General features: G+C 30.4%; 3 protein-coding genes across 3 annotated transcripts in view; all 3 read left to right on the plus strand.

Moving 5' to 3' along the window:
* The window catches only part of fbp (fructose-1,6-bisphosphatase), a 115,308-nt gene extending 102,819 nt beyond the window's left edge, over window positions 1-12,489 (plus strand). The window contains exons 4-5 of the mRNA XM_035080436.1: window positions 4,539-4,637; window positions 12,325-12,489. Of these exons, the coding sequence (XP_034936327.1) occupies window positions 4,539-4,613 (75 nt within the window). The 3' untranslated portion in view covers window positions 4,614-4,637; window positions 12,325-12,489. The remainder of the gene's footprint in view (window positions 1-4,538; window positions 4,638-12,324) is intronic.
* On the plus strand, window positions 9,515-10,714 carry LOC118065269 (uncharacterized). The gene is made up of 4 exons (XM_035080441.1): window positions 9,515-9,756; window positions 9,823-10,008; window positions 10,157-10,534; window positions 10,616-10,714. Exons 1-3 carry the CDS (start codon window positions 9,519-9,521, stop codon window positions 10,465-10,467), a joined length of 735 nt encoding a protein of 244 aa, XP_034936332.1. The 5' UTR covers window positions 9,515-9,518; the 3' UTR covers window positions 10,468-10,534; window positions 10,616-10,714.
* LOC118065278 (uncharacterized) lies at window positions 10,538-11,778 on the plus strand. The gene is made up of 5 exons (XM_035080448.1): window positions 10,538-10,553; window positions 10,616-10,828; window positions 10,892-11,154; window positions 11,341-11,521; window positions 11,612-11,778. Exons 1-5 carry the CDS (start codon window positions 10,538-10,540, stop codon window positions 11,740-11,742), a joined length of 804 nt encoding a protein of 267 aa, XP_034936339.1. The 3' UTR covers window positions 11,743-11,778.
* Window positions 12,490-12,897: the final 408 nt, after the last annotated feature.

The following is a 12,897-nucleotide window of genomic DNA, read 5'->3' on the forward strand; positions in this document are numbered from 1 at the left end:
GGACAAGCCTCAAGCGCGAAGTCATATCCACTATTAACCGACTCAGAGCAAACCACCACAGTCTAGGAGAGTCTCTCTTTCGAGTCAACATATGTAACTCCCCAAGTTGCAAATGTGGATACCATAATCAAGACCTCAATCATGTCCTGTGGCACTGTCCCCTCCATGAAGAAGAGAGACCAACTCTAATTTACAACGTTAAAAAACTGAAACTAAACCCTTACTTTGATATAACAGAAATTTTAAAAAAACCTTGCATACCAGCCTGTGTACAAGTATGTAAATTTTTCAAGAAAATAGGTTTGGCAATATAATTTTATGGTAAATTCCCTAGTATTTGTAACATTTGTAAACTGTGAGTATACGATGTCTTCACCAATGAATTGATTGTAAATAAGTTGTATCCAATTTGTATGCTAAATAACTCCTCTAAAAAAGAAGTTAAGGCCTTAATAGATAAAAAAAAAAAAGTTTAAAATATTTTTTAAATATGTTTGTTTTGACTTAAAGGGGCCCAAGTCAGTTCGTCAGGAATAATCAAAATTTCATAATGCCGGACTTGTCCACCGGCGCTTCAGTCAACTTACTGGACCAATCATCGGGAAGTATTTCCCTCATGGCCCAGAAGGCAACTCTACGGCCCTAGTGACGCCAACAAGCACGCGGTCGAGCACTTGTGGCGTCAGTTAGCTCCAGGCAAATCACGCGGTCATCTCTGTACAATCGTTCGCAGTCAAATCGCAGATTTTTGCAGTCAGCTCACTCGTTGTACAAAAAAGTACGGTCAAATAGACTCAGACAACTCTCACGAACATACGTGAATCATAAAATTACTCTCATCAGTGCCAGTGGTCCAGTATATTCAGTTGTAGTGTCTTTGGGCGCGAAGCTGAACTGGCGTCGACGCCATAGTGCCTCACGGACATTCACATATACATCGCACCCCCGAACAACTCTGGTGTATACTGTGAATGTTGCTATTCACTGTTGTTTGAGACTATTTTTTTTTGGTGAAAAAATAACCATCAGACAATTCATACGTGTACAACCAATTACTGTACAGTCAACTCAATTATATGTAGTGATTATTAAGTTTTATTGATTATGTTAAGTGTCATTGTTGAATAAAAAACATCAAAACCTAGACAAATTGGTGTTAGTGAATCATTTTTTGGAACCTTCTGGCATCCAACCTTTTGTTCTTATTCTGCTCTGAATTATTACAGTCCACTAAGGTAGTTTTCTCGTCCGGCCGACTCGAAGTCAGAACAATGTTCAAAATATTATTTTTATGTGTTCAAAATCATTTCTTTACAAGTATAATCATAGGCGAATATTTTCTCTACAACAAGATTGAACTTGTTGACTTGTACCACATGAAAATATAAACAAGAGATTAAATCTTCGGTTTAGCTGAGATCGATGAATAATATTTTAGCCTTGTTATTATAGTTAGTGTAGTTGTTTATTTTAACGATAGCACAAAGGACCATTACGTTATAAGAAGACGAAATAAAAGCTCAGTTTCTCACCAGCTATTGACGAGTTCATATTACACATTGAAGTGAATCAGAGTGCTGTGCAATTAATAAATACAGAAGTATTCTTTAGATACTAAATATTTTTGAGGTAAGTTCTTCTTTCATCAAGAGTGATCTGCTCGTCACTCGCGCCAAGTCCACGTCCTACTTTCTGTTTCTCACTCTTTTTCACATTATCTCTTTCTCTTGCACTCTCTCATAACAGCGCGCAACAGAAGACACTCTATACAAGAAATTTCAGCCTTCCTCTTAATTTTTAAAGTACAGCACGTACACATAATTAATTAATAGATTTGCCATACACATCATCTATGAGCTTTTATTTGCAGCATTAATCATAATTTTTAATTTATTTATTGAAAAGATATTCATCCGTAAAAATTGAAAGTCTGAACTTTTCTGAAAAATATTCGACAAAAGTCAAGATTCTCAGATACCTTGAGTTGGCAACTCTACATCAATAAACTACATATGAGAAAAATATTCTATCCGCCATACTGTATTTTGTCCACAGCCAGAAATTTACATTTTCATATTTCTCAAGTTGGTAATCGTACATAGATCTAGAGTAGCGGTAGATACTCGGCGCTAAGTGCACATTCACCTTCTTTCTTTCTTTGTTTCTTACTAGTACGCTCTTTCCCCCATGAGCGCCGAGGCAACCGACTACTCTATAATAATGCTTTCATATTTAATAGGTAGTTATCTTATATCGTAAGCTTCCGATCAAACGTTAAACGAGCATTTTTCGTTAATTATTGACGGAGTTATAAATAAGCCACGCCCTTAACAGCGATATTTCTGCTATTCAAGATTTTTTCGCTTACTTTTTCACTCTACTTCATCGAGCGTTCTATCATGTGTTATCTCTTACTGAATGTATCTTTTGTCACTCACTTTCACGTTGGAATGCCTACAGTGCCCTCTTTCTTGCCTTATGTATTGTTATCACTCTCTTTTACCTTAACTTTGTGATGTTTCCTTCTCTCTTGCCTAACAAAGAGATATCTATGTTCTCAAAAATGAAGAATGTTTCCCGCGTGTTGCATATCGATTTAAATGAATTTTTTGAGGAATTATTGATAAAAAAAATGTTTTCACCAATTGAATGAAGAAATTATTGTCCGTTTGAAATAAAAAAAGGCTCCGCACGATAATAGAAAAGCAAAAAATACACCTATGTAGCATAAAGGAAATAGCTGAAATAGCTATAAATTATTTTTTTATAAAAACATGTTTCTTGCAGAAAAATTCTATGAATGCATATAAAATTCCAATTTATCCATAGAATAATTTGTACATTCCTATGTTCTATCAATGTTACTAGTCTTTTTTAGAAATGTATTCGTAGGGAACCACTGTTTCTTCGAATGATAATCATTTCAGTAACAGCATTCTAAGCTTGTAATGATTGTGTAACTTCTTTTATCAATGTGTCTAGGTCAAGAATTTCGATTTTCAGAAATCTTAAATGAAAAAATATTTAAATAAAATTAAATTGTTATCGTCGTAGCAATCTTACAGTGAGTTTAGAGAAGAAATTTCAGGCAATCATAGGGACTGGTGATAGAAGTGAAACTTAAAACTATCTTATAACAATAGTTTGTTTGAATTTTTGAATAAATTATAGCATGGAGAATTGAAAATTTATAATTTGTGAATTGAACTTATTGGTATTAATCCACGTTTTAATATCTATCATAGCTATAGACATACTATTATCGTTACCATATCGGTAACGCTGATTGTTTGGTGATGTGAACTTACAACTTTTTCTCTTACTAAAAATTGCTCTAATGCGCCTAAAGAAGTTTTCACTTCAAAAAGAAGTAAAATCCGAACAAAACAAGCATCTACGAATGCCAGTAAAAATTGGCGCTAAATCCTCATTCAAGTAAAATTAGTCTAAATGAAAAAAAAGTACGATCAAAAAAATATGTGAAATCAAGTAAAACGCCAAGTTGGTCGCGTCTTTTTTTATAATCTTATCCAACTAGTAACGTACAATTGACTTATGAAATGTAAGTTAATTTTCAATTACAAAAAAAAATTATCTTCAAAATTAAAAAACTATGGAACTTGGCCCATTTTTTAAGATTCTCTGAACAGTTCCATATATTATAGTTCTTCGTACATAAGGACATTTAAAACTGGATTGGGCAGACTTTAAAGCGAAATTGGGCCAAGTTCCACAGTTTTTTGATTTTGAAGATAATTTTTTTTTGTAATTCAAAATTAACTTAAATTTTATAAGTCAATAGTACGTTACTAGTTCGAGAAAATTATCAAAAAAAAGACGCGGCTAACTTGGCGTTTTACTTGATTTAATCTACGAAAATAACTGAGATCCTACCAAAACCGACTCTACCAGATGTCGGTAAAATTTAATAATTGAAATCACATGGAATGCCAAGTCATTTATTAAATGGAATAGACTCTTTTTGCTTCTAATTGATAATGAAAAACTAAGGACTTTTTAAAAATCATCCTCATCTTATTTACAAAAATATTCTTCGAATAAAATTTTAAGAATTAACAGCGATTTTTGGAGTGATCTAAATTAAACCGAAAAAAATATTTATTTGTGAAAAAATTGATGACTTGGCCCAATCTTCAGAAAATTCCGAAAATAGAAAATGAAATATGATAACCGTATACTATTTCACTAAAATATTTATAAATTCTTTTAGATCATAAATGCTCATGAAGTATTTTAAAAATAGAACATCACCAAAATTATATATATATATATACCCAAATAAAAAATGTATAAAAGTTACGTTTCAGTAAATGAACAATTAAAAATATTAATTTCGTCGTAAACACTAAAAACTTAAATTAATTTAAATGAAGAGAAAATTTAACAAAGTGAAATACAAATAGATGACGAATAAAGTAAAAATAACTGAAAAACAATAACTGATTTCAACCTAATAACCTTTCTAGTCGCACTGGAGAGCACTAATATTTTGCAATTTTTTCTTTTTTTTTTTGTAGATGGAAAATGCGATGAGTTATAAAATTAAGAACAAATGTCTGGAGCGAGAGATTGCCGATACGAAGGTGTTTTAAGGGCACATAAATAATTTTTCAATAGTGAGTAAAAATTTTTACTTTATTCGTCATCTTATGAAACTTCTGATGTCCGTAAAAATGACTGTCACTCTGTCAGTAAGTAATAAAAATAAATTTACTAATATTATTCAATGAGCTTAAACAAAAGAAAAAATTTTCACGCTCGATGTCTTAATTTTAATTATAATTAATGTAATTATAATAATTATGATAGTTGACTATAATAATTCAACAAATCTTACCATTCTTTTCACTGGAAAGTTAGTCGTGTGGACCTTTTGGGTCACATCCAGACTACTAGAGAGCACTGATATTTACTTTTTTAATTAGCAATCATTCTTACATTGATAAAATTTTTTTGAAACCTTAACCATAATGTGTGGGTAAAATTTACCTAGATGATTTTGTAATAATTCATACGTGTAGTTCGTAAATTTCTAAGATTCTGGAGATATCACCTGATTAACCCAAAGTTACCCAGGTTAGCTCTGCCAATTTTTAACAATTGGATCAGACTTGGATCAAGCTTGGTGTGACAAGCATTGAGATTCAAGATTTGACCATGGCTTGGCTTATTAAAACGTTCAATATGGAACCAATGCATGAATCAATGAAGAAAATGAAACAAAAAAACAATATTGACTCAATATTGGTTGAAATTTATTGAGTATTTTTCCAGAAAAATCAATGAAATTCCCAGGTAAGAAAATATAATTGGTTAAGCCTTAAGCCAAGCTTGTCCCAAAGCTGAAGAAAGTTGGGACAATATTGGAAGTAAGTATGGTCGAACATTGTTCCAACCATGGAGGATAACCACGTTCCAATATCATTTCAATTAATTGGGACAATCTGTAAAAATAATTCTGACCCAATCCCGAAAAAAAAATCTTCATAATTTTATAATTTTTATTCGTTTATTATAAACAAAAAGTACAAAAGACAAAATTATTTAATATTTTATATTAATTAGAAACTGATGATGGACGTAGTTGAAAGCCTTATAATAGGGTATATATATAAAAAAAATTACCAGCTTTATGTGTATGAAACTCATTGAATTAATTTTCAATTTAATTTACTTTCAAAACTAAAATCACAGTGATTTGAAATATATTTTTTTAAGAAAAAAAAAGATTCTTTTACTCAAAGGCTTACACAAGTCCATCGAATTATAGTGATAAGGAAAGTACATAAAAAATAAATCACTTAAGGGATTCGATCTTGCAATCTTCGTGCCCGACCTCCTTCCCTATCTCCACTTTCGGCCAAAAATTTACTAGTTACTGAAAGAATTTTTAATTCTCTTTTCGATTCAGAGTATTTTGTTTCTATGAAATCTAAAACATAAGTAATTAAATAGTTATAAATATTATTTAAAAGTTTAAATTGAAACGATGTAATGAAAAGTACATAAAGTTTATACTAACCGGTCATTATTTGATAAACATTTGTTTTACTATAATATAATGATGATGTGACGAATATTCAAGCTCCGTTAAGTGATTTTTCAGCTTTTTGGGGCGAAAGTTATATTGGAAAGTTTAAGGATTTAGTTTATTCTTATGCTAGACCACTCCAGCAAATAGTCAATAAAATAAAAGCAACAGAAGCTTCCAGTAATATAAAAATAAGAAAGCGTTGGTCAGGCGGAAAGTACATAGTTAAACATCAGCTAGAAATTTTCGGTGGTTCAATCATCCAAATGAAATCTATTGTAATATGTGAAATGGAGATCACTGATAATGAACCAAATAATATTGTTTTGTTAAAAGATAGAAGAGTTTTTTCTGTTCAAGGTATTTTTTCAAGAGATGATAACCCAGGTTAGCTCTGCCAATTTTTAACAATTGGATCAGACTTGGATCAAGCTTGGTGTGACAAGCATTGAGATTCAAGATTTGACCATGGCTTGGCTTATTAAAACGTTCAATATGGAACCAATGCAGAAATCAATGAAGAAAATGAAAAAAAAAAACAATATTGACTTAATATTGGTTGAAATTTATTGAGTATTTTTCCAGAAAAATCAATGAAATTATTCAAAAACATGTATTAATACACAATAAATGTTACATTAAAAGAAGTTTAGAGCTTGAAGTGACATAACTTCACAAACTTTTTGTAATTGTTTTTATCATATATAAAGAAATATTACAAAAACTGATTGAAAGATAAAAAATTAGAAAATAAATCTTCTTTTATCAATGAAGAAATGGAGATACATAATATCGATTTATAATTTTTATCATGAAACATTTCGATTGAATTTCAGTAGCTGAAAAGTGCAAACGTTCATTATTGGATGCATAAAATTTGACTATATTTAATTCTTGAGATAAACATGGTCTTTCAAATACATTGAACTTCTCAGTACTTTCATAACCAGTCAAAAAAACATTATGTAATGCTACATGAGAATTATCATCTCTTGAAAAAATACCTTGAACAGAAAAAACCCTTCTATCTTTTAACAAAACAATATTATTTGGTTCATTATCAGTGATCTCCATTTCACATATTACAATAGATTTCATTTGGATGATTGAACCACCGAAAATTTCTAGCTGATGTTTAACTATGTACTTTCCGCCTGACCAACGCTTTCTTATTTTTATATTACTGGAAGCTTCTGTTGCTTTTATTTTATTGACTATTTGCTGGAGTGGTCTAGCATAAGAATAAACTAAATCCTTAAACTTTCCAATATACCTTTCGCCCCAAAAAGCTGAAAAATCACTTAACGGAGCTTGAATATTCGTCACATCATCAGATATGTGAATAAGATTATGAAAATTCATAACTTGCGAGTCTATCCCATAATAAGTTGGCAATAATTGTACGAATTTTCTTAAATATCTATTAGCTATATCAGCATATGCAGTAGCTAACTCTCTGCTATTGAGAGTTCGAGATGCAGCATGTAATAATAAAAAATGGAGGTATCTATCTGTTGGTAACACATACTGTAAAATAAACGGTCCGCAGTACAGTAATACGAATCGATATTGAGTAGCTTTCCAGTGTCCAACTGTATCTAAACTAAATTCTTTACGTTGGAATTCTAATGGGATGTAAGGTGTCATAGTTTCTATAAGCTGTCGAAATATTTGACGGCTCTTAAGGGATAATTTGGAACGACTTTTGCGACCCATCCATTTTTCTAGTAAATTTTTCATGGCACCCAAATAAAGCATATGCATCGAATCTAAAACGACATCCTTTATAGGGTCAAAATTAGGAATTTTAATCAAAATTGAAGGCTCTGTTGTTAAATGATGTTCACTATCATCCATCGCAATAAATGATTCTTTTGTTCGTTTTTTACAATCAATATAAGGATAAACTCTTCTCCGATTAACTGTAACTCCTTCAATAACGCATCTTTCACATCCAAAAAAAGCTGTTGGTCCTTTTATATTCTTCAAGAAAGCACGTGCTTGCCCATCAGCTATCAGACATCTAATTTTAACTTTATACTTTTCGCCATTCAATATTACTCCATTCAAAAGTATTTCCTTTGCTTCAATGACAAAATCTTGAAGGAAATCGTTTACATATTCAGGTTTAGGATCTCCATAGAATGCAGCGACAACAAACGGTTTACATTCATAATTATTTGAAACAACTTTCAGTAATATAGGCCAAAGCTGATTTTTTGTAGTTCTATATATCTTCATTCCATCTATATGTATCATAATTTCAATAATATTTTCCGTATAAATTTCTGGAAATATTCTTTTTTCAAGATTATTTTTAATCCCAAAGTAGCAGTAATTACCAATACTCTCTTTCCTAGTAATCATTGTGGTTACATTGACTGAATGTTGAAAGCTGAGAAATTTTTGAGCTGTATTTGGAAAATTAATAAAATCTTCACTTCGAAGAATATGTAATAATTCTGTTAATGTAGTTAAGGCCATTTTGTCCATATTGTTCAAAGACCAATTTAATATTTTAGTGTAAATGTCCGCAGCAATATTATTATTTGCATTTTCTAATATCTCAATGTCACTTTCTCTATTACTGTCCAAGTCAGCATGATATACGATGAATGTTTCGGATGATAGGCCACTCATGGATGGATTTATCGAAGAATTGTCAAAAGTATCTGCATTTTCATTCTCTTGAACTGAAAAAGTTTTTATTCACTATTAATATAAATATAGAATTTTTAAAATTGTTTATAAAGTTTATTTTATTTTATCACCTTCAGAAGAAGTCACCACGGCTTGATTTGTAAGCAAGTCATTCATTTCTTCACTTTCATCATTAAAATTTGTGTCATTGGTGTTCATGATAACCTCTAAACGTTTGAAGTAACGATATTTCTTTACTTTATAATAAGAATTCATTCTTCAATAATGTATATTGAAAATAACGTTCAATTTTTATCAAGATTACGTTAATTTTTTATTTATCACTACTCAACTTTATAATATGTACAATATTTTGTTTAAATATATATTTAGAATTTAGTGTATTCGTACGTAGCACAAATGGAATATGAAACGCGCACTATCGTTGCGCAGTCAGTCAGCTGAGACGAGAACCGGTAGAAAGGGAGCACAAGGCTTTAGTTCCTACAACGCCGTTGTGAAGAAATTTACTAATGCTCAAAAGTGTGATTTGTGAATTTATTGCTCTGGATTGATTAACTTGGTGCTGTGATAAGAATTTTTTATTCTTTGTAACTCTATATTATAATCCATTGGTGAGTTCACTAGTTCAATACATTTAAAGAAGAGAAAGTTTTAAGGTTATGTATCTATATGTCACTTGCACGGTTAATTGATAATTATTTTGAAGTAATGTGAAGTTACAGTGAGTAATTATTCGTATTATACATTTCACTTAAAGGTTATGTTATATGTTTCTTATTTTAGTTTAAACGATGAAACAACTATGGAGTCTATAGACACTTCTCGATATTTTGTTGTTAAATTTGCTGAAAAGAGAAGAGGGCAGTCATTAATTGATTTGATACCTCGTTCATGGCTCATTAATCGTGAGAAACCTTATATGTATTATTATCCACCAAAACAAGAATATCGGTATCTTGAAAACTGGGTTAAGAATAGAAAAAAACCAAACAAAGAAAAATGGATCGTTTCCAAGAATATTGAGATTCTAAGTGGTGCCGGTAAAGTTATATTTTTTTTTTGAAAACGTAATGACAATTCGTTATTAACTTACTATTTGATCGAAGGTGATTACGAACAAGGTGTACGACGACTAAATCGGGCTTATACTCAAGAAAACCTTGAAACTGAAGATGCTACGTTAAAAAAACAAGATGTACCAAAATTAAATGAGAAGGAAGCTCTGGTTTTACTCAATGAAGAGCTCAACTTGAGTAACAAGGATGTACAAGAGTCATATTCCCTTACCAAAGGTAAAAAGTCCTGTCATAGTACATTTATAATCAGAAGATATTTTATTATTGCATCTAAATTTTGTTTTATCAACACAATTTTACTATTGACATTTCTGTACGTTTAAATTCAAGTTAAAATTAATGTATTAAACATTTCAATATACAGAAAATACTCGAGAGACAAATTTTGATAAACAATTGACAAGTATAAAAGCTGCTTCATTGAAAAAAATCCCAAGAAAGAGAATTTCACGACATTCGTCTTTTTCAAATTCAGAAGAAAGAGAAATAAGCCAAAATGAGTGCTCATATAGTGACCAATCTATTGATTCAACTATAGTGCCTCCGCTTAATAAAAAACGAAAAATGAACTTAAAGGTGTCATCGGATTCAGAATCAATTGAAGAAAATTCACAGAGAACTGGTCCAAAATCATTTGATAGTGTACATTCTGGACATAACGCAAAACGTAAATAGACTTCCAAACGTAAAACAACATTTTCTCCAACATCAAACCACTCAGATCTTCAACAACAAAGGCTAAGTAATGACTGTCATGCTTGGTTTTTCATTTTTAATGATCCTTCCATAATTTAATACAATTTCGAATTTCTCAATATTTTAGAACCAAATATTCCAAGAACAGAAGACAAGATTCAAGAGGATCTTCTAAATTCACCTGGACAATCACCATTTAACCATACGAATTTAAATCATCTTGATAAATATCACAAATATAAACCCTTAAAAATGTCGAATACCATTATTGCTGATAGGAAGCTATTTAATCAATTCGACAAATTAATAGAATTGCGGCAAAACATGAATGATAAGCAAAGTAAGTTAGCATTAACATTAACGAACAGTTTGATGAAAACATTATTTTTTTCTTCATTCGCAGATATTCTTGCTGATTACGTTGACGTTCATATGGATATGTGCCAATTATTAATGAAAAGATTTAAGAGCAGTATTCAATATGACTTCACAAATAAATTCAAAAATCTCAAAGAATGCTTATCGGAAATTACATTGCCATGTAAAAAAACTGCTGTAGGTCCGTCGATTCGATCGCAACTCGGTGTTATATTACCAATAGAAGAAATCGAAGATTTTTTAGAATTTAATAATACCTTAAATGATCCAGATAAACGAAATTTGCTGGTAATTATAGAAAAAAAATTTTTGTCTATTTAATACTTAATTACTTAAATAATTATAATGATGCACATATATTATATTAATACCAAATTTTTTCAAACTCCCAAAAGAAATATTTGTCTATGAATAATAAGAAATAATAATATTTAATTCAATATAAAAAATCTTCAATGAACATTAAATTTTCAGAAAAGCTTTTTTGAAACCATAACAAGTGGTTCAAATTCTTATGACAAAGATATCAAGAAAATTTTAAAAGAACTAATGAAAAAAAAAGTGCAACAGAAATATAGTGGAGCTGGGCGTGTAACGAAAAGAAATATACCGAAATTGAGTTATAGTAAAACAAATGTTTATCAAATAATGACCGGTTAGTATAAACTTTATGTACTTTTCATTACATCGTTTCAATTTAAACTTTTAAATAATATTTATAACTATTTAATTACTTATGTTTTAGATTTCATAGAAACAAAATACTCTGAATCGAAAAGAGAATTAAAAATTCTTTCAGTAACTAGTAAATTTTTGGCCGAAAGTGGAGATAGGGAAGGAGGTCGGGCACGAAGATTGCAAGATCGAATCCCTTAAGTGATTTATTTTTTATGTACTTTCCTTATCACTATAATTCGATGGACTTGTGTAAGCCTTTGAGTAAAAGAATCTTTTTTTTTCTTAAAAAAATATATTTCAAATCACTGTGATTTTAGTTTTGAAAGTAAATTAAATTGAAAATTAATTCAATGAGTTTCATACACATAAAGCTGGTAATTTTTTTTATATATATACCCTATTATAAGGCTTTCAACTACGTCCATCATCAGTTTCTAATTAATATAAAATATTAAATAATTTTGTCTTTTGTACTTTTTGTTTATAATAAACGAATAAAAATTATAAAATTATGAAGATTTTTTTTTCGGGATTGGGTCAGAATTATTTTTACAGATTGTCCCAATTAATTGAAATGATATTGGAACGTGGTTATCCTCCATGGTTGGAACAATGTTCGACCATACTTACTTCCAATATTGTCCCAACTTTCTTCAGCTTTGGGACAAGCTTGGCTTAAGGCTTAACCAATTATATTTTCTTACCTGGGTAAGAGTAATTTTTCCCGGAAAATTTTCTCAGTGTACTTAAGAAGCAATGTAATTTTTCTTTTTTCTTCAGATCGGCACCGGAACGAATGCGGAGGCTTTCAGCGATGTCTAATCATCTGCTGAAATTTTTGCTCCAGATAAGGATAAATATGAATCAGAGGTTGTATCCTCGAGGTGTTTTCTTTTTAAATTGTCATTCCACGGAATACTGTCACTATAATACAATTTAATAATCAAATTTAAAGGATTACTTTTACATTTCAATATTGAATTTAATTAAATATACCATTAACTAAATAGTTTATATTCAGCAGTTTTTTTTCAATCTGTACACTGCAAATCGAAGTTGTAGACACTTTTAACATGCTAAGCCTTATAAGGTGTAAAATTATTATTTAATTCTAATTAGCGCGCCTAGGCGGATGCCTCACCTAATTAAAAGAAATTCGAACAGGTGTCCTTTCAATTAGCCACAAGGTCTCATCATTTGTGGCACTCGCTCTCTTCCGTCGTGGGACACCAACGTGTACAGACACGCATCACGCCTGCTAATTTATTCTTCTAATATTTCGATAAACTGGCCAGTTTTAACGTTAATTTATTCTTTGGACCTGGAAGATTTTTTTGGGACTCTTTACATTTT

Source organism: Chelonus insularis, unplaced genomic scaffold (assembly GCF_013357705.1).
Source record: "Chelonus insularis isolate UGA/USDA-ARS -01 unplaced genomic scaffold, ASM1335770v1 contig_28_pilon, whole genome shotgun sequence".
NCBI lineage: Eukaryota > Metazoa > Arthropoda > Insecta > Hymenoptera > Braconidae > Chelonus > Chelonus insularis.

Coding starts and splice junctions, on each gene's coding strand:
- LOC118065269 (XM_035080441.1), top strand. CDS start 9,519: ATGGAGTCTATAGACACTTCTCGATATTTTGTTGTTAAATTTGCTGAA. Junction 9,757..9,822: donor TGAGATTCTAAGTGGTGCCG/GTAAAGTTATAT, acceptor ATTTGATCGAAG/GTGATTACGAACAAGGTGTA. Junction 10,009..10,156: donor GTCATATTCCCTTACCAAAG/GTAAAAAGTCCT, acceptor TTCAATATACAG/AAAATACTCGAGAGACAAAT.
- LOC118065278 (XM_035080448.1), top strand. Junction 10,829..10,891: donor AAACATGAATGATAAGCAAA/GTAAGTTAGCAT, acceptor CTTCATTCGCAG/ATATTCTTGCTGATTACGTT. Junction 11,522..11,611: donor TGTTTATCAAATAATGACCG/GTTAGTATAAAC, acceptor CTTATGTTTTAG/ATTTCATAGAAACAAAATAC.